Source organism: Adiantum capillus-veneris, chromosome 16, assembly GCF_014529385.1.
Source record: "Adiantum capillus-veneris isolate H3 chromosome 16, ASM1452938v2, whole genome shotgun sequence".
NCBI classification, from domain to species: Eukaryota; Viridiplantae; Streptophyta; class Polypodiopsida; order Polypodiales; family Pteridaceae; genus Adiantum; species Adiantum capillus-veneris.
The window spans coordinates 27,022,509-27,045,025 of NC_140946.1; the positions used below are offsets into that span (position 1 = coordinate 27,022,509).

General features: G+C 45.9%; 1 protein-coding gene across 4 annotated transcripts in view; it reads right to left on the reverse strand.

The window, feature by feature from the left end:
* LOC147438759 (ARM repeat superfamily protein) overlaps nt 1–22,517 on the reverse strand; it is a 62,473-nt gene that overhangs the window by 19,223 nt on the left and 20,733 nt on the right. For all 4 annotated transcript variants that reach the window (XM_086484740.1, XM_086484742.1, XM_086484743.1 and 1 more), the window contains exons 3-8: nt 7,888–8,058; nt 7,676–7,786; nt 7,486–7,563; nt 3,821–4,014; nt 3,668–3,728; nt 3,453–3,527 (exon numbers count right to left, since the gene is read on the reverse strand). In XM_086484740.1, coding sequence (XP_086340866.1) covers nt 3,453–3,527; nt 3,668–3,728; nt 3,821–4,014; nt 7,486–7,563; nt 7,676–7,786; nt 7,888–8,058 — 690 coding nt within the window. The remainder of the gene's footprint in view (nt 1–3,452; nt 3,528–3,667; nt 3,729–3,820; nt 4,015–7,485; nt 7,564–7,675; nt 7,787–7,887; nt 8,059–22,517) is intronic.

Here is a 22,517-nt window from a genome sequence, read left to right on the forward strand (position 1 = left end):
AGCATTTTCAATTACCCAAGACAGCGTTTTCAGCCAGCAGTCCTCAGCGTTGTCGTCGCCCTCGTCGTCGCCCTTGTCTCCGACTTAGATCCTCATTGCATCATAGCATCAAGTACTTGCGTCAACACCTTGTATCAAATTTGTGCAATCAATAGCATAGACTTCTCTCGCCATCAAGAGAGGGGCCCTTGGAGGAGGGTTAGACAACAATCTGGTGTCGTATTCTCTTCTCTCTCCATCTCTCAGTCTCAGTACCTGCATTCACAGTGTCTTCCAGTTTGTTTGTGATCATTGCACTCTCTCACTAAAGAAACGGAAGGCTCTCCCTTCCGTAAGTAAAAGGAACCCTTGAGCACAGTTCGGAACACTCATCTTGAGCAAAGTTCAACATTCACTTCCGTTGCACCTTACAAGTAGGAGTTACAACTTGTCCACATGCACATAGGGTTAGATGTGCACGTGACAAGAATCCCTACCAAGAGGGTGAAAGGGTGGCTAACCCACAACCAAGGGCCTGAGTGCACATGAGAAAAGTCGTAATCTGGAGTAAAAGCATTTGAAGGGGGGTCTAACCACCCCCCCCCCCCCCCCAAAACAGATGTTGAGAAGCTGCAGAGGAAAATGTCGGAGTCCTAGCAAAAACTGAAGAGTTGAAATGCGCGTCAAGCCAAGAAACTACGAACCGTCCAGCACCAAGCAAAGATGACCATTGCAGAGGCTGCACTAATCAAGTCAGCATGGAAGCTAAACATAATGGCCAAAAAATAGAACAAGTCACGGAAGAGGATAAAATTGGAAGTGCCAAAGATGAGTGTATCATAGACCATCAGCTAGAAGCAGGCGGAGAGAGGCGGAGAAGTGGTACCCCCGAAGCACAACACTGTGACCAAAGGAGAAAGACTGTCTGAGGACGAGAAGAAACCAAAAGGAACTGACATAGGAGTAGGGCAAAGGGACAAATGAAGTGGGTAAAGGGTGATGTTGGTAGCAGATAACTCCACTGAGGCATTCCGAGCAACAAGGGTAGAAGCTATCTTGATCTCAAATGAACCATAACCATCTGTATCTCTAGCTATTGTATATCCATGTCTCCCACAATAGGTACCAGGTAACATCAGGTCGATTTTCCTAGGTAGTAGCGCCATCCTGAGTAATAGCTCCACCACCACTGTTTGCTAAAGCGATGTCACTTGCAACAGGGTCAAATGAATCTCGATCTTAAAGATGCTTAGAAATCTATTGCAAAGCAGGTAGAAGATTCTCCCAAGTGGTAGCACAAGCAGAGGAAACAAGGGACTGGTAAAGAGAGTCGTCTGCAAGGGAAGCTTGGCCAAAAGTTGAGTATCGAAGTGATCGCCTCGCCACAAATGGAAAGCTCGCCTCAAAGCTGTTGCATAAGAGCCTAAAGAGAAAGGAACTACTAGTACTGCACATTGAGTATAGTCTTCTCAAGAGCAAGAATCTTACCGAGGGTAACCGCCTCATATAGGTTGCAAAGGTAGTCCTGAACCTTATGTGCCGATCGATATGATGTAAGGGAAATCATAAAATCTGCACACTTGATGCAAAGGTAAGAAGACACCCTGTGGTTGGTCTAGTTCCAAGTATCAACCATGGCTTACATAACAACTGATGATGAAGTACCAGATTCGGTAGTTAAGAAGCCAGTTGAAGAGGTAGGAATCGCCTAAGTAGAAACAGTAGTCGAGAAAGCTCAAATAGTAGGACAATTTTGTCTGTCCATAAGCCAATCCCACAAGTTAGTCACCATAAGAATAACCATGATCTTCATCTTCCAAGCTGTAAAGTTAAAACCATCCAACTTCTCCAATGGGTGAAAGATAGGCATTACATTGCCGAGCATAACTACATGGGAATGTAAGTACACCAAAAAAATCTTAAAATCTTGCGAAGTAAAAACAAAGGGTCGAAGAAGATCTGAAAGCGACGCCCAATGAATCAATAAACGTCGATGCGAGGATGGAATATGTGACCCAAATCGATTCATAGGATCCAAGAAATCGCTGAGAGAGCCACAGTATCCGGCCAATATCCATACAATAGAAGGGGGTTGGTAGCACAAGCCGAAGCCGGTCATCGAGAAATCTCGAGAGCTAGAGTGAGGAGCAAGGAGAGAGAATACCCCAGCTGAAAACAGTGAACTCAAAGAATCCAAAGGCCGGCGACAAGGTCACATGGAAGAGAAGCTGAAACCGCCACCCGGTACACATTAGAGGGCGGTACTAATTCAATTACCCTTTAATTTTCACACAAAGGATTGAGAAGAAGAGAGGGCACAGATGCGTCGAGCAACTAGATTGTCACTGGGCACACAAAGACCGACACACTGTAGGCCCCAAAGACTAGCGCCCCTTTCGGTATTTCTTTATTTCTTTTAAAAACAAATGATCCGAACACTAAAACCAAACTCCCACCAAGCTGTCCAAACCTGTCAAGGGCTAAAATTGCAGGTTTTCAACCCAATTTCGGCAACATAACAACGCCAAAATCTCTTTAGGTCAAAAGTACAAGTCTAGGACGAGTTCCCTTGCATTTTAGAAGCTTTCCAGTGAGTTGTAAGTAAATTTCAGTGTGCTGTAACTTCTTGTTTTGGTCATTGATAGGTGCCCAAACTCCCATATAACTACCCCAAGGCCTCCCCAAAGCTTTCCAGGTGTTATGTCGCAATTTAGGTGCGATACCCTAAATCTGCAAATAAACGCAGCAAGCTGAAATTCTCTGTTTTGGATCATTTTGAGCGGAGCAAACGTCTATGAGTGTCTCTGGAGCTCCCGCACGCAATGGGACACTTTCCTTTTGATTTGCACGAGTTTTTACGCGAGAAAACTCTCTTGTTTCGCAATCTGTCGCAATGGACCCGTGCGTGCCTATGCGGGATTAGCAATTAGCTAATCCGGTTCTTGTTTAGAAGGCTCTTGCCTTTGCAAACGTGCATAAAATCCACAAGAATGTACATAGTCATCTGAGGAGCCCAACTAGTGGGACATTACCATATGTGTAAGGGAGAGACAGATGCACGAGAGCAGAACCATCGTGCTACATGAGACAAGGGAGAAGGCAAACTTTCCATTAGAGTTGTAAACTTGAAAATCCACTAACAGAAGCCAAAAACAACCCCCACTCTCATTTTGGGCGCCCCCAACACCTGATCAACTAGATCTACCTTTTGAACGCAAAAGAGAGCCTTAATGGATAAAACTCAAGCATGTGACAACTAGCATTAGCATAGACAAGGAGCAGTATACGCTGGATACAGCAGAGTATCCAGATCTGCATTCATAAAGAGCAATATGACCACAAATTTTAAGTCATTTTATTCAAGCAAAGAAAATTTTAAATCCTCAGTTGCAGACCTCTTCACAGCTATTATATCAAGAACAATTGCACAGAGAAATTTAAAATCTGAAAAGTGTGAAGATAGCTGTACTTACGGGCCCGGTCTCAAGAATATTGGATATAGCATCAAAAGCTGACGATATCACACGTTCCTGCATGGGATGCAGATCCTAGACCACAAGAAATGGTATGAAAGGATAATTTCTTTCCAACGTCCATGCAGCAGTAACTAAGAATGTGCATATATGTGGAGCAGTCCAAGAAAGTTTACTCCAAAGACACTTGAGACAGGAGTAATGACAAGAACTACCTTTGCAAAAGCTGCCTTTTTCACTATATCCAGTAATGCACTTGACAATTTGGGTAAAAGCCTGAAATTTTATCATTTATACTTGTTACAGTTAAGCATATTATCAAGGAAAGACAAGTTCATTGGTAAGAGGCTAATGCCAAACACACATACTTGTCCATGTATCTCCTATGGCGGGTAACTAAGGTGCAAAAAATTTGCAGAGCTCTCTTCCAACATTTTATCCTGGGGAATTGATCCACCTCTTCCAGTTTGGACTGCACCTCAGCACACCCAACTAAGAGGAGCAAATCTTCACACCAGTTTTCCAAATTTGGTAGCAAAGAAGACGGCATATGCGATTTAACCTGCAAAAGAGATGAGCAGAGAAATTAGATATTTTGCACAGATCGTAATAGTGTGAACTTCTTGCTTTTCATACCATCATCAAAATGTAAGACTCCCAAAGTGTAAACATATCATGAGCATACAGTTTCTGGATAAGAAAGGGTGCATCAAAAACCTACATCCAAACGCAAATAAGGCAACAACTTAGTTTTGAACCTTCAAACTTAAAACATCAAACCCTTTCACGATCTGTCTGGACTTTTTCCTTTATAAGAAACTTCGTAGCAGAAATCCCTTGGAAGAGCTCTCCTATGAGCTCTCTACCTTGGAGCACTACTTAGAACTGTCCACCTGTCATAATAATCAATATCTAATTCTCCTAAATGATTTTCTCATATTAAACTGATCATTTAATGTGGGGAAGTGCCAAGGGAGAAAAAGCTAGAATATTGGTTAAGTTAGCAGACCGGCCACAGTAGGGATCCAAAGGAGGGAAAATAGGGATCCAAAGGGGGGGCCATCTGCAGAAGAGCCATGTGAAACAACGGGCTAAAAAGACCCTAAGGTTTAACCCATTAAGACTTCCAAAATGCTAAGGTTCCAAAATTCAAAGGTTGTGTCCAAAGGTCAACCTTAGGGAAAATTGGATGCTTAGTGTGTGTGCCCAAAAAGTCTTTCTGCATCCCTACATGGGAGGGGGCGAGCCCCAAAGCTAGGGGATGAGAGAGAAAACCACACACACACACACACAGGCTCCCTTTACACAAAGGGAATGAGGGACACATGTCAGCTCCCTAGGCCAGATGCCCACAAGGTGTGCCCAATTCCTATTGGAAGACCCTTGAAGTGGACCAATGAGAATTAAGCTAGAGTAAATCTAGTTTAATTAATTTAAAAACATTTAATAAAAGAAACCAATAAGAATTAAGTGTCCTAGAAGACTATTGGACAGTCTCCCAAGGGGTCCAATGAGCATTCAGAAGCCCCATGGCTTGCCTGATTCCTATTGGCCAGGAGGCAAAGGGGTCCAATGAGAGTTTAGTTTAATTATTTAATTATCTAAAGCTCTCACAAAAGGGGAAAGGGGGACACATGTCAGAAGGCTATCACTTATGCTGCTTAATTCCTATTGGCTTGACCTGGGGAGGTCCAATGAGGAAAAAGCCAGCCTAACTTAGCAGCTAGGGCTCGCCCAAGAGAGAGGGGGGGCTGATTTTTGTGGGGCATTCCACTCTCACACTGACACACTTGACCATGTGTGAAGGAAAAACACTCTATCTCCTCCCAAGCTTTAATGGAGAGCTCATCACCTACTCCAAGCTTGTGAGATAGAAGCCTACATCAACACTCTCTTGGCATGTGGATGCAAATCCAACCAAGAGCCAAGCTTCAATGCATGCTCATCTTCTCTACCAAGCTAATTACTAAGCTAAGCTATGCTAATATGAGTGATTATGTGAGGAGATGTACTTCTTTCTCGTAAGATACTTCTTTTTCCTCTCAATCTACTCTCATACCCTGCTAGCTCTCACCATCTTTGAAGGTGTGTGAGGTCTTGGGTCTGAGAACGGGGATAATTCAAGTTGTGTTTGATTAAGTGTTTTGCTTGGTGTATGACGCTTCCATCTTCATTGCACTAGCTAGTCTTGAAGGAACACAAAGAATTGTATTGTACAATGTCTCTCTTGATGGGAGAAACCATAATACAAAGCCTTTTGGAGGGGGGACCGGCTCCATGCAAATCCGGTCCTCAACTGTTGTCAATAGTTTAATTGCTCTCTCTTTTGAAAGTATTGTCGATGCTATCTAACTAGGTGTTATGCTTTTTGTTGCTCTCTCCACCCAAGCACTCTTGTAATTCTCATTAGGAATCTATTCTAATGAAATGCCCACTATGTTCATGCTAATTTCCGCTACAAATAAGATTTTAGGCCATTAAATGTTACACCACCCAACCGTAGGAGTCTCAGGCTTATATAATCCTCGCCAGGCCGTTCACACTTTGGACAAACATGACCCAAGCCTACGTTGTGCCCGGGCTACACACCTCTATGGCCGTCTAAGCCTCCTCTAATCCCGTGTAGTCCACCCCTGAGCTCGGCATACACAGTGTGCTCTATGCACCTATCGGTGCATGCCCTGCGTGCTCCTTGGTCCCGATGCTATAGATGACGCGACATTCCCTGTCATTTGTAAGTCTCCTTTTACCCTACATAAACTTTGCTCTTCCCAAAAACAAAGCACTCACCCTTAAAATACTTATTGCAGGAATTAAGTGTCTCTGCCCCTCATTACCCAGAGAAGTTGGTATACCCCAGGCCTTTCATTTAGCATTATCCTGCCTTTAGAAAGTGCAAGGACTTTTCACCTGGCTGTAGCTGAAGCTTGAGAATTATCAATTGAGATAAGGTCACCACTCAAGACCAATTGCAATTCATGCAGTAGCAGACCATTAGGTCACCAAACTGCAGTTAAATACTTATTAGTAACAACCACACCCTGACAAGGTCAAGGCATGCATTGGATGATTTCTAAGTTGAAACCTAAACTGAACTACACAAGAAACATCCTTAGAAATTTCAGAAAGTCGCTGCTAATCCAGTGATGATGCGGCATGCCTCAATTATCGGCATATTTCACTTTCAAGTGTACAAAAGAAACTTGAGAATAAGAAATAAAATAAGGTCTGCTCTTGCTAGAGTGTCAACCTCTGCTCATGTAGCAGCTCAATAAGTCCCTTGTGCTTAAGAACTCTAAAATCGTTTCCAAATTGCGGTTATAGAGAACAGTCCCATTGCCAATCGATTCCAAGCATCAACATCTGCTGATGTAGCAGCTCAATAAGTCCCTTGTGACTTAAGACCTCCAAATATTTTCCAATTGCAGTTAGTGAAAACAATTTCATTGCCAATCAGTTACGAGCCCTCACTTAATGTTCTAGAAAAAGGTTTAGTCTTCCAAATCCTGATTGTTACTAGAATTTCCTTACTAACCCTGGACATTCTCTTCTTGCAGTACCTCTCACAGCTCACGAAAGATTATGTGACTTCTTTACAGCTGTCTTTGCTCCAAATGAAACAAGCATATCCTTTGCAGATTTAATATTTCACCTTTACCACTGAGATTGCCCCTTGAAACCCAAAGTGCTGCATCATCTAAAAAAACCTTAATCGAGTACTTTACATCAAACTGCTGCTATTGATCTTGTTATGTTGCATCTTGCAATATATCAACTGTGCTCTACAAAAGAGTGGAGGTTCTAACCAACCCTCTAGCCTGTTGGCACCCCAAACCTGGTTCTGCATGTGGAGAGCAAGAAAAACTCCGTAATCATTCAACAAATAGACATTTTATTGGTAATCTCTACCGCACAATTTTTTAAACAGCTTGATGGCATCCATTTATAAACTTCAACTAAACAAGCCTCTGGGCATGACTGTCCATAGCAATGAGTGCTTGGCCTGATTGAGAACAAAATGAATACAACTTACTGCTAGGTGAAAACATTTGCAGAGTACAAGCAGAGACCCATCACTTGAAAAGGCACTGCATCCTTTGGTCAACCTTACCTGTCAGCACACCCAAAGTATTTTCATTGACGTGCAAAAATCATTCATCAAGTAGCTTGTTCCTTTCGGGCTTCACAGGTAAGATCTAGAGGAAAATGTGATCACAACATACCTCCTCGACAAGTGAATGGAAAAGCTGGTGTAAAGGAGCAAGTAAATCTTTTGAAATTAACTCAAGCTGTTCTGGAACTGGTTCTCTAGCAAGTTTTGGATTCATAAAATACTGCAAGTAAAACATTCCACCAAGACATCAACGTCTGGTCAAGCCTTGTTCAAATATAAAAGCAACCTATTTTTCCCTATAAAATGAGACAATTGACATACCCGAAATGGCTTGACCATTGCTTGCAAAGCAACAAGAACATTGTATGCCCTCATTTCCGAGTTTCCTGTTTTGCTTAGTAGACTGCTCATCTGAAGTGCAGTCCTCATGGCAGAAACTAGTTCTGGCCATGTATTCGTTTGGACAAAATCGTTGTCGAGAATAATTTGGAACTGCAAAGGTAAACATGCAAGCAATAACTTTACTTTCGACGTCTATGCTCAAACCGTGCATCTAACAAAATTCATTTTTTCTCCTTTTATCATAACCTTTAAAGTTCATAAATTTTGGAGTTTCCAGTTGTGCAGATTGTCTACATAAATAATTTGACCTACCCAGTTTATCTCCATTAGAACACGACTCCTTGTGTATGACTTGTTAAACGGAGACATGCAAAAGCACATGGAAAATCGACACAAGGTACCTCCAAAATGATATTCTACCCAGACTTTCTCCACTAAAGACACAAAAAAGCCAAGTGGTTGTTTTTGTGTGTTTTGGAGGCACGTCTCTCTAGGAATCATAACTAGTCCAAAGCACGGGTCCTCTTTGTTGTAGTACCCATGGAGTTTTAAAACGGGAGGACTCAAAACGGGGTTTTAGAGGTTTCGAGAGGTTTCAATCCATGTTTTGAAACACCATCCTAGAGGTTTCATTAAAAATGTCGAGCTAAATGTTGGCATATGCACATAAACACTAAATCATCATGCACATTGCACATCTCAAAGTCAGACAGAACTTAGGTGTATTATGTGCTAGAAAACTTATGCTTACGTGAAACTTGAAACTTCAAATAGAAAAGATGGCAACCACACAAGTGAAAATTTATGTCCTCAAAGAAATGCAAGGTTTTAGAAACGTTTCCCCAAGAGTTTTTGTTGAAGAAATGGGTTTTGAGGCAACTATGGTCTTTGCTGGTTGGCACTATGCAGTATACTAATATATTATGCATCTCATAGTATAGTTTTTGAGATTGACGGTGTGTATCATGTGGTCGAGGGTCCTCCATCCTCCTGAACCACCGACTTTGATGTAAACCTTACTTTAGCAAAAGACTTTGATACATGGTGTCATGATCCTAATGTTGAAGTCTCAATCTGTTTTGTCACTGACTCTGATGTTGATGTTTCTTTTGAGATTGATGGTGTGTATCATGTGGTCGAGGGTCCTCCATCCTCCTGAACCACCAACTTTGATGTAAACCTTACTTTAGCAAAAGACTTTGATACATGGTGTCATGATCCTAATGTTGAAGTCTTGATCTGTTTTGTCACTGACTCTAATGTTGATGTTTCTTTTCATTGTCATTCAATAAATTTGACTGTTGATGTGTCTTTGCTTGAGCACAATGTGCATTTGTCTGATCATGATGCTACTCTAAAAAGATATTCGGATTCTATTCTCAAAGGGTTTGTTGATGTGTTCTACCTCCACCATCTAGTGCAATCTTGATCACAAGATAGAGATTTTGCCCAATAGCCATCCCGCCTCTCAGCAACCTTATAGGTTCAGCCCGAAATAGGTAGCTAGCTAGCTACAAGCCTATCTTGGAAAGGGTTATATTGAGCCTACTAAGTCTTCGTGGGGTGCTCTAGTTCCTCTCGCTAAAAAGGACGACGGTACAATGCGTTTCTGTTTAGATTACAAGGGTCCCAATAAGGTCATTGTCAAGAACAAGTATCCATTATCTCGAATGGATGACCTCATGGATTGACTCTCTGGCACCCGATACTTCACCAAGATCAATCATCGGTCCAGTTACCGTCAAACATAGACACTACTGAGACTTAGGGGCATTATGCGACTGCTCTATATACGATACCACATCGGCCCCCTCTTACCATTACCATCGGGGCCCCGTCCTCATATCTGTACGTTCTTTACTCATGATACACGCAGCCATTGATAGACTACATACAAGCAGAGCATATGACCATGAGGGGCTGGTTGTTGGACATTTGCAACATGCACAAGGTACATTGGCACGTTTACTAGCAAACATGCTTAACAGAAATGTAGTTGAGGGCTTCAGTTGGAGCTCTAACATCATTGTGCCGATATTAAAGACGGGGGATCCTACGTCACCTAGTAACTATTGCACAATCATGATATGCCATACATTGGCTAAGATTTATGCTCCTGTGCTTGAACACGAGCTCGGTCGTTGGGCAGAAAAAGAGCGTGTAAGAGCACGTGGGCAGGCTGGATTCATAAGAGGTTTTGCTACCCTTGATCACATATTTACTCTTCGAGCCATCATCAAGGAGGGTTGAGCGCGTGGGCAGTGTATCTATTGTTGCTTTGTCAACTTCCGCAAAGCCTTTGACTCGGTGCCTAGAGCAAGGCTGATGCGTAGATTGTATGATCTTGGTGTCCCAGGTAAGATTACATGGGGTATCCTTGCACTAAACAAAACAGTAACAAGTACAGTGCGCACATCTGAAGGCCTCTCAAAGATTATTGACTCTAACATTGGAGTGAAGAAGGGTTGTCCACTCTGTCCTACTCTTTTTGGCATGTATTGATGAGGTTTTAGATTATATTGACAGAGATGGAGACAGAGGTGCATTGCTATCAGGGACTTGGATACCCCTGTTGTTGTATGCGGATGATCTTTTGCTCATTTCCAAATCACCAGAAGGGTTACAGAGCCAGCTAGATACATTGGAGAGATACGCACATGATACAGACTTGTCTAGAACCTCAGCCAGACCACCGTGATGATTTTCAATACTACAGCACAATGGGTGAAAGCATCAGTGCCAACGTTTCTATATGGCGAGGAAGAAGTGGAGCTGGCTGAAAACTACACTTACTTGGGGGTTATTTTCACAGGACCCTCCTTCTCCATAAGAGAGGCAATAGCCTCTCGATTTACACGAGGATATGCAGCCCTCGCACGTCTGGAGCAGATGTGTTCAATAGTACAATTCCAAGAGCCCCGAACTAAGCTATGGCTGTTTGACACGCTAATGACGTCCACACTATTGTATGGAGTTCAGATTTGGGGACCTAGTCTTCACCACCGCATGCAGTCTGGAGAAACCTCTGACAGGTGGAGGGTGATGGAAAAACCACTTCTTCAAGCTGATCCGATGCAAGGCAGCAATACCCCATGAGATTGTTAGAGCAGAATTGGTAGCTACTCCGATGGTGGTTGAGATTGGCCCTCGAATTATCCCGCCAACTAGCTTTGGGGGGTGACTCCGGATGTTGGTATTCACAGATGTCAGAGTGGTTTCAGTTACATGGTTTCACGATGGACAGATTGCCACCTTTTCAGTACTCCTTGGATGCACCATCGCTCGCACTAACTCGCCCGAAATCAACACGATAGTCAGACAGGATCTTACACAGCTCAATACACAAAGGACCTAGCTGAGCCCCCCTCAGGAGTTGGGAAAGAAAATGGCTTCTTATAGAGAGCACTTCCTTCACACTTCCGAGGATGGTTTCGTTGTGCGGCCGAGATACATGGACTCACACCTCTCGCATGGGCTCCGATGCGTGATAGGTCAGCTTTGCACTACCTCTCATCAGCTACACATGGAGACAGGGAGATATACTTCGATACACGCAGAGGAGTGGATATGCGAGCTACGTGACATTGAAACAGAGACGAAGGGACACTATATCTGCCGATGTCCAGTGTATTATGAGCACTGTGTGGAATTCCGCGATTTGAGCTGACAACTTTTGGCGCCAGTTTTTGGACCAGATGCTTTTGGAACTTGCAGCTTTTCATGTGATTGCTTTTGGGGCTCTGCTTTTGGGGCAACCCCTGTAAGAATAAAACTTAAAAGAGCCTTTGGGGCCTCACTCTGTAGAGCATCTGGACGCAGAGTCCAAGAGCAAAGGTCCTTCGGGAGTTGCACTCTGCAATGATTAATGAAAAAGAAATACCCAAAGGGGCTCCAAACTTTGGGGCCAATAGCATGTCGGAACTTCCCAGAGACAGATATGCCCGCCTTGCACTTGAGTCCTCTTGACAGTTAGCCATGCAGGGAGATACAGCATGCTGGTATGGGGAGATGACATCATGGTTTCAGGCACATGGGTTCAACATAACAGATTGCCTCCCTTCCAGTACTCACTAGATGCACCCTCTCTGACTCTTACACAGTCCGAGATCACCAGGCTCATCCGCCAGGACCCGACTCAGCTAGACACCAAGAGGACATGGATACAGCCAGCACAAGAGGGAGCTGGGCACGAAGATGGCTTTCTACAGAGAGCATCTTCTCCAACTTACGCAGGACGGTTTTGTGACGAGGCCCAGGTACATGGACACCCACTTGTCTCATGGGGTACGATGTGCTATTGGACAGATACGCACATCTTCACACCAGCTGCGGATCGAGACTGGGAGATACAGTGGAGTACCTGCAGAGGCCAAGACATGCCCCCAGTGTGACATCGAGCCTGAGACAGAGTTGCACTACACATGCCACTGCCCCGTCTACTACGAGATACAAGGCCACTTGCATTGCTTGTTCAGAGAGGGCTTTGGACCACTCTCCAGAGTCATGCGGTACGAGGATCAGAGATGCTTGGGTTTCTTTTTGCTGGAGCTGCGCAGACACAGAGAGAGCATGATGAGAGGAGAGGCTAGCCAATCTCAGAGACAGATCACGGACTTCTTTACAGTAGACACTGGACACCCGGAGGAGTTACTACCACAGCAGAGCTCGTCGCCTCACGCCAAAGACACGCTGATCGACCGGGCGACCGAGCTGGGGAGATCTAGACGCCTGCGACTATGGAGGACTACACAGCACCGACAGAGGCTGCATCGGAGGATTCGGATCACTTTGGCTCGACATGCAGGACGCCCCGGTCAGACTACTAACCGTGGAGGAGATTAATGAGATCCGCCAGTGACCGATGCTGGATCTCTTGTGATTTTAGCTATCCCCACCTTGCAGTTTAGGATTGCATAGTAGTCATTTAGTCATTTTGTCATATTGTCATATAATTTCATTTCATTTCATTTTGTTACTCGGACTTTGTATCAGATCCACCACATTGTAACTTTCAGGTCTCATAGGTCACTTTGGTCTTTTGAAGACATTAATATAACATTTCATTTCATTTCATCTCTCTCTCTCTCTCTCTCTCTCTCTCTCTCTCTCTCTCTCTCTCTCTCTCTCTCTCTCTCTCTCTCTCATGGTGCAACAGCGCACTGCCTAAGCAGGGCATGTAGGGCTTGCGCAGGAAGTGCAGAGGCAGCAGAGCTAAAGGCTGAGGGCAGAGAGCGTGCAGGTCTGGTGCAGCCATCGCGTAAGGGGTGGAACTCTCTCTCAGCGCGTGGGCAGCCCAGCAGGTCTGCACGTTGGCACATGTAGATTCTCAGCACGTGGGCAATCAACTCAATAAGGCAAATTAAAGCAGCACGCAATATGTCTGGTGCAGCACCAGATACACAGGAGGAGCGTGACCTCTTCACCACTCCACCAAAGGCAAAGCATACCTTCCAACGAACAAGGCAACGAGATGGTATCCTGTCACCAAGTCTGCTGAGAGCCAAAAAGGCCGCCAAGTTCAAAGACGAACACATGTACGAGAAGGTTCAGATCATGATTAGAGCGGAGATGAGTGCTCTAAGAGCAAATTTTGAGGAGGAGGTGTGTAGTGCTATGGAAGCACACAAGGTCGATTTGTCCAATGCTTTCAAAGCCGAAATGCAGCACTTTGTGAGAGCTGAAGTACAAATAGCATAGATTTCTTGGCAAGCGAAACTGGATAAAGCAACAGCCACTTGGGAAGCATGGAAAACCGAGATGCAAAAGTCAATTGGTGAGAAGGATGCAATGATTGAAGAACTACGCAAGGAAATCGCATTTCATAAAAGCAAACCTACAAATGAGGGAGAAAATCAGCCATGCATGGTGGAGGAGCTGAAAAGCATTAAAGAGCAGGTTAAAACCCTCCAGGAAGAAGAGCATCAAAAGACAAAGGAAGCTTCATCATGGGTTGATATTCTCACTAGAACGCAAAAGAAGGCTGAGGAAGCAGAAAAGTGGATTGAAGTGGCAAAGAAAGGAAAAGGGGGAGTACATAGTCTCACACCCCCGTCCACCATCATCAACATGACATTAGAAGAAGAACAAAAAAGAAAGACAAGAGCTCTACATGTACGTGTAACCGGGCTCAGAGACTGAGACAAGGAGGAGGAGGAAACAAAGGAGCTCTTGCTCATGATGGGAATCACAAGCCCTTTGCATACACGAGCTTGGAGAGTGGGCAAAAGAAGTGAAGGAGAGGGAGAATCTTCAAGGGAAAGAGCACTCATTTTACGCTTCCCAACTATGGAGGCAAAGAAATAATTTTTGAAGAAGAGACCCACCCTCAAGAAGACAGGTATCTTCCTTGGAGATGACCTCACGCTAGCACAACTCACACACATGAAGGAGGTCATGCCAGAGATAAAAGCGGCAAGAGAGAAGGGGAAGATTGCTTTCTATAGAGATGGGAGAGTAGTGATTTTAGAGCGCCGCTCCGCATGACGGTGCGAGACCTATGGGACCACTCTTCATATGGAAGCATGGAACTGCAATGGATCATTTCGGTTGGATGTGGGGGCGTTTCAGGACAGCTATTTTGGGAGAGACATTGTTTTTTACTCAGAGACACACCAGGCTCCGGGACAGCTTATGCCACATGTATCTGGATATAGGTGGGAGACGACATGCAAAGCAGAAACTAGATCTGAGCTCAAAGGACGGGGATCTGGAGGAGTAGCTGTCTTATTCAAGGAGGAGCTCCAACCACTCATACACATTGTTCGCAGAGATGAGCAGGCCAGGTATATGTGGGTGAGGCTGAGGGCAGAGACTGGCCGTTTTCTTTACATTGCCATATGCTACTTTCCTCCTAGTACTTCAGCCTATGCTACGTCCAGAGGACAGTCCCCCTTCTCGGTCTTAGATGATGATATCTGGGAGTTCTCTAGAGATGGTGACATTATCTTGTTGGGTGACTTCAATGCTAGGACAACTCAGATGCAGACAGCTTTCTATGATACTTCAAAGGAGATAATGAGGGAGTTGGAGACCAGCGACTTGGGCTTGTCTAGGGCTTCACAAGACTTGGAGCACACAGTGTACGGGAGATTCATAGTAGAAATGGGAACTTCACATGGTCTTGCCATTTTGAATGGCCTGCAGAGATTTCCAGAGGCGGGGGGGGTTTACTTGCTTCCCACATAGGCATGGCGCCAGTACACTGGACTATGTTATGACCCAGCCCAGTTTCATATCTTCTATTCATGACTTCACGGTCGGCTCCAGACCTATTGGTATAGCGGTGGCACGCACTCTTGACCTTCACCATATCATTTCGTTTCAGTTCAGCATCTCTGGCACGGCCACCGCACATGCCCGTTACACCTTTACACGAGGGACTGACTCAGTTTATATGGATGGGATCTACAGGCGCCTATGTATAGAGGAGCCAGGCCGCCCTCTAGACGAGCTCACTCAGATCTTGACAGATACACTACATGCTGCAGCAGTCGAGGCCCTCACACCCAGCCTGAGTCCAGACACCGCACTGGGAGTATGCCCCAGAACAGCTGGTATGATGATGAGTGCAGAGAGATGGGAGCTACACTTTAGAGGGAGGTACTTTTAGGGATTATCACACACAAACAATCGCAGGTTCTCTTTCGACGCCTAGTACGGCGAAAGAAGAGAGCATATCTTGCTCAGCTCGAGGAGTTATATCAGCTTTTCTTGAGCCAGGACTTAGGGGAGGCATGGAGGCGTTCTCACGAGTATTCTTCTACACTTGCCATTACATCTACAAAGACTTGGGGTACATATGCAACCTCTCTCTAGTCGATCCCAGGGCAGCAGTCCTTACCTGATCCTCCAGAGCCTTGTCCACAGACGTGCACTTTCTTCACTGCTCAGATGGTAAAGAAAGCCCTTGACAGAATGAAGACTGGGAGAGCTTATGACCATGATGGTTTGGTGGCCAAACACTTTATGCATGCTAGAGATATGCTTGCACAGCTGATTGCAGTGATGTTCAACCGAGCCATGTGTGAGGGATTTCCTAGCACTTGGAGCTTATCCACTATTGTGCCTATCTTCAAGGCAGGAGACCCTATGGAGCCAGGGAACTACCGTACCATCATGATTGGACACACTTTGGCTAGGCTGTATGCATCTATTATCGAGCATCACCTCAGTAGATGGGCAAAGAGACAGGGCATACGGGCTTTAGGACAGGCAGGCTTCAGGAAGGAACTCTCTACTCTTGATCATATACTGACGCTCAGAGCTATCATTGAGGAGGGTAGAGCGCACAGCAGGAGGATCTACTGTAGCTTTGTGGATTTTCGCAAAGCCTTTGACATGGTCCCTAGAGCAAGGTTGATGCACAGATTACATGAGCTGGGTGTGCCCACAGAGCTGATTTGGGGGATTATGGCCCTGTACAGGACAGTAGTGGGACGGGTACGCACTCCAGAGGGTATGTCTGGTCTAGTTCACTCCACCATTGGGGTGAAACAGGGATGCCCACTTTCCCCTACTCTCTTTGGGATGTACATTGATGAGGTTTCAGACTACATAGAGAGGGACGGTGGCAACGGAGCACAGTTGGCAGGCACATGGATTTCCTTGCTGTCATATGCGGATGATATTGTCTTGATTTCTGATTATCCAGAGGGGATGCAGCGTCATCTGGATGCTTTACATAATTTTGCTCACGATAGTGGTATGTCTATAAACCTTAGCAAGACCAATTTACTTATGGCCATCAAACAGTGGAGTATACAGATGCATACACATACCTGGGGGTGGTCTTCAGCGGCCCAGTGTTTTCTTTGAGGAGAGCAGCAGAGATGAGACTGACAAGAGCATATACAGCTTTGGGGAGATTAGAGAGGATGAGTTCACAGATCCAATTTCAAGAACCTCGTACAAAGCTTTGGCTCTTCGATACCTTAGTGACCTCAGCCATGCTATATGGTGTTCAGATATGGGGCCCTTCTGTGGCTCATAGCAGTCGCCCTAGTAGTACTGATGGGTGGAGATGCATGGAGAGACCTCTGGTTTCCATGATTTCGAGGATGATTAGAGCCAAAGCCTCTGTACCACATGAGATTATCCGCGTAGAGCTGGCTGCTCCCCCGCTAGTGGTAGAGGCACTCACTAGATCAGTCTCCTTTTTACATAGCATCTGGGAGCTCCCCAGAGACAGGTATGCACGTTTAGCACTGGAGTCTTCTCGACAACTGGCTTCACAGGGAGATACAGCATGTTGGTATGCACAGATGACCTCTTGGTTCCAGATTCATGGTTTTAGCATAGACAGGCTACCACCCTTCCAGTATTCGCTCGATGCACCCTCCTTGTCCCTTACTCGGACAGAGGTTAGCAGACTCATCAGACAGGATGTGACTCAGCTGGATACCAGGAGGACTTGGATAGAGCCGACCCATGAGCTAGGCACGAAGATGTCTTTCTACAGGGAGCATCTTCTCCAGCTCACAGAGGACGGTTTTGTGACTAGACCTAGCTACATGGACACACAACTGTCATATGGCATACGATGTGCCATTGGTAAGATACGCACATCTTCTCATCAGCTGGAGATTGAGGTGGGTAGATTTAGCAGAGTACCAGGTCTTTCTACAGGGAGCATCTTCTCCAGCTCACAGAGGACGGTTTTGTGACTAGACCTAGCTACATGGACACACACCTGTCATATGGCATACGATGTGCCATTGGTAAGATACGCACATCTTCTCATCAGCTGGAGATTGAGGTGGGTAGATTTAGCAGAGTACCAGCAGAGGCTAGGATATGTCAATTATGCCATTTGGAGCCAGAGACAGAGCTGCACTATATATGCCATTGCCCAGTTTACTATGAGATACGAGGCCGTTTTCATTGCCTCTTTAGGGATGGTTTTGGGCCACTGTCTCGAGTTATGAGGTACCAGGATCAGAGATGCCTTGGGCTATTCTTGCTAGAGCTGCGCAGACACAGAGAGAGCCTCTTGAGGAGATCAGAAGGGAGACAGTCCCTTAGGGAGATCACTGATTTCTTTCGTGGGAGACGCACCAGTCAAAGGAGCAGGATCCAGAGCAGCCTCCAAGACCTACCTGCACTAGAGGTATACTGATTGACAGAGCCATGGAGCTTGGGAGATCTAGACGCCCGCGATTGCGAGGATCATCACTACATCGACGGAGGATTCATCAGAGGATCAGGACCATTCTAGCACGATATGGGAGACGCCCAGCCAGAGTGCTTACTATGGAGGACATTGATGAGATTTGCGCCTGCGGCCGATGCTGGACATCTTGGGACCCTGATGTGCAGATGCTCCCTCACCCTCAGCCTCTTCATTTGCATGAGTTTGTATCATTGGATTGTTGTACTGGCCAAAGAGTCTCTAGTCAATGCCCCCGCCCCCCCCCCCCCCCCCCCTCTTAGCTTGTCACTACAGCTTTCAGTCTAGTTTTTCTTTCCTAGTTTTTTCATCTTTTCAGTTCTACAGACAGTGTATCAGATACACCATTTTGTAACCATGATGGTCTCATAGGTCATTTTGGCCTTTTGTAGACGTAAATATATCATTTCATTTCTCTCTCTCTCTCCCCCCCCCCCCCCTTCATACACCGCATGTGGAAACTTCCCAGAGACAGATATGCATGCCTTGCACTTGAGTCCTCTCGACAGTTAGCCATGCAGGGAGATACAGCATGCTGGTATGGGGAGATGACATCATGGTTTCAGGCACATGGGTTCAGCATAGACAGATTGCCTCCCTTCCAGTACTCACTGGATGCACCCTCTCTGACTCTTACACAGTCCGAGATCACCAGGCTCATCCGCCAGGACCTGACTCAGCTAGACACCAAGAGGACATGGATACAGCCAGCACAAGAGGGAGCTGGGCACGAAGATGGCTTTCTACAGAGAGCATCTTCTCCAGCTTACGCAGGACGGTTTTGTGACGAGGCCCAGGTACATGGACACCCACTTGTCTCATGGGGTACGATGTGCTATTGGCCAGATACACACATCTTCACACCAGCTGCGGATCGAGACTAGGAGATACAGTGGAGTACCAACAGAGGCCAGGACATGCCCCCTATGTGACATAAAGTCTGAGACAGAGTTGCACTACACATGCCACTGCCCTGTCTACTACGAGATACAAGGACGCTTCCATTGCTTGTTCAGAGAGGGCTTTGGACCACTCTCCAGAGTCATGCGGTACGAGGATCGGAAATGCTTGGGTTTGTTTTTGCTCGAGCTGCGCAGACACAGAGAGAGCCTGATGAGAGGAAAGGCTAGCCAGTCTCAGAGAAAGATCACAGACTTCTTTAGAGCAGACACTGGACACCCGGAGGAGTTACTACCACAACAGAGCTCGTCGCCTCACGCCAGAGGCACACTAACCGACCGAGCAACCAAGCTAGGGAGATCCCGACGCCCGGGACTACGGAGGACTACACAGCACCGACGGAGGCTGCATCAGAGGATTCGGATCACTTTGGCCCGACATGCACGACGCCCGGTCAAACTACTGACCATGGAGGAGATTGATGAGATCCGCCACCGATCGATGCTAGATCTCTTCTAATTTTAGCTATCCCAGCTAGCTCATTAGTTCACACCTTGCAATTTAGGATTCCAAAGTAGTCATTTTGTCATATTGTCATTTTCATTTCATTTTGTTACTCGGACTTTGTATCAGATCCACCACATTGTAACTTTTAGGTCTCATAGGTCACTTTGGCCTTTTAAAGACGTTAATATATAATTTCATTTCATTTCATCTCTCTCTCTCTCTCTCTCTCTCTCTCTCTCTCTCTCTCTCTCTCTCTCTCTCTCTCTCTCTCTCTCTCTCTCTCTCTCTCTCTCTCTCTCTCTCTCTCTCTCTCTCTCTCTCTCTCTCTCTCTCTGATACTGTGGTGGCTCTCTCTCTTTGATACTGTGGTGGCTTCGGCTATGCTTTATGGGGACCAGATTTGGGGACCATCTGTGGATCAGGATAATTGGAAGTCAATGGAGAGACCTTTGGTATCTATGATTTCCCAAATGATTAGAGCCAAGGCCTCCGTACCACATGCGATTACCCGAGCGGAACTAGCTGCCCCTCCGATAGAAATTGAAGCTCTTACCAGATCAGTGTCCTTTATACATGGTTTGTGGGATACAAATAATTGCCGATATACTAGATTGGCCCTCGAATCCTCTCGACAATTAGCAATGAAAGGGGATACATCATGCTGGTATGCGCAACTATCCTCGTGGTTTCAGAGACATGGGTTCAGTATGGAAAGATTACCCCCCTTCCAATACTCTCTTGAGGCTCCATCACTGGCAATTATACGAACGGAGATGAATAAAATCATCCATCAGGATCTTATACAATTGGATACTAAGAGGACATGGATAGACCCTACACAAGAATTGGGCACGAAGATGGCCGACTACAAAGAAAACTTCCTACAGTTATCTGAAGATGGATTTGTGATTCGCTCGAGCTACATGGATACCCACCTGTCTCATGGTTTGAGATGTGCTATTGGTCAGATTCGTACATCCTCACACCAACTGGAAATTGAGTTTGCCAGATTTAGGGGAATCCCACCTGAGAGCAGAATTTGCAAGTTATGTGGAATGGAGCCGGAGACAGAATTACACTAAATATGCCATTGCACCGTATACTATGAGATACGTGAGCGTTTCCATTGCCTATTTAAAGAAGGCTTTGGACCTCTAGATAGAGTCATGCAATACCAAGATCAAAGATGCTTAGGCTTGTACCTACTGGAACTACATCGGCACAGGGATAATCTAATGAGAAGACAAAGAGCACTACAGCCTCAGAGGCAGATCACAGATTTCTTCGGATCGAGAGAAGCAGGAGTGGAAGGAGAAACAAGAGGCCAGCAGCCAGCACAAAGGAGTACCCACATTCATACCAAAGGCACCCTCATTGACAGGGCGATTGAGCTTAGGAAATTGAGACGACCACGACCGAGATGCAGAAGCACACTTCACCGGAGGAGACTACAACAAAGGATTAGAAGCATTATAGCCAGACACCCAGAATGCTCCTAAGAAGTTTATTTAATACTTTGTATTTAGTTTTTCACATTTATTTTCACACTTTCACACTTTTCACACTTAGTACTTTAGTACTAAGGTACCCAGACATTGTAACAGATTCACCACTTTTGTATCAGTTTGGTCTCATAGGTCATTCTGGCCTTTTGAAGACGTTAATATAACATTTCAATTCATTTCATTTCTCTCTCTCTCTCTCTCTCTCTCTCTCTCTCTCTCTCTCTCTCTCTCTCTCTCTCTCTCGTCCGCATTCACATACGGCCAGGAGAAGGTAGAGTATACAGATGCTTACACTTACCTTGGAGTGGTTTTTAGTGGGCCAGCATTTTCATTGAGGAGGGCAGCAGAGACTAGATTGACCAGAGCCCATGCAGCATTGGGTAGATTGGAAAGGATGTGTTCACAGGTTCAGTTCTAGGAGCCTTGGACAAAGCTCTGGCTCTTTAACACTTTGGTGGCCTCTGCATTGCTTTATGGAGCTAAGATTTGGGGACCTTCATTGGATCATCACGGGAGGATAGGCCGCAGTGATGGATGGGGGGACATGGAGAAGCGTCTGGTCTCTATGATCTCGCGGCTCATTAGAGCCAAGGCTTCGGTACCACGTGCTATTGTACGAGTAGAGCTAGCTGCCCCCCCACTAGTGGTTGAGGCGCTCACTAGATCTGTCTCCTTCATACACCGCATGTGGGAACTTCCCAGAGACAGATATGCAAGCCTTGCACTTGAGTCCTCTCGACAGTTAGCCATGCAGGGAAATACCGCATGCTGGTATGGGGAGATGACATCATGGTTTCACGCGCATGGGTTCAGCATATACAGATTGCCTCCCTTCCAATACTCACTGAATGCGCCCTCTCTGACTCTTACACAGTCCGAGATCACCAGGCTCATTCGCCAGGACTTGACTCAGCTAGACACCAAGAGGACATGGATACAGCCAGCACAGGAGTTGGGCACGAAGATGGCTTTCTACAAAGAGCATCTTCTCCAGCTTACGGAGGATGGTTTTGTGACGAGGCCCAGATACATGGACACCCACTTGTCTCATGGGACACGATGTGCTATTGGCCAGATACGCACATCTTCACACCAACTGCGGATAGAGACTGGGAGATACAGTGGAGTACCAGCAGAGGCCAAGACATGCCCCCAGTGTGACATCGAGCCTGAGACAGAGTTGCACTACACATGCCACTGCCCCGTCTACTACGAGATACGAGGCCGCTTGCATTGCTTGTTCAGAGAGGGCTTTGAACTATTCTCTAGAGTCATGCGGTACGAGGATCAGAGATGCCTGGGCGAGCTGCGCAGACACAGAGAGAGCCTGATGAGAGGAGAGACTAGCCAGTCTCAGAGACAGATCACAGACTTCTTTAGAGCTGCCACTGGACACCCGGAGGAGTTACTACCACAACAGAGCTCGTCGCCTTACACCAGAGGCACACTGATCGACCGAGCGATTGAACTGGGGAGATCCAGACGCCCACGACTGCGGAGGACTACACAGCATCGACGGAGGCTGCATCAGA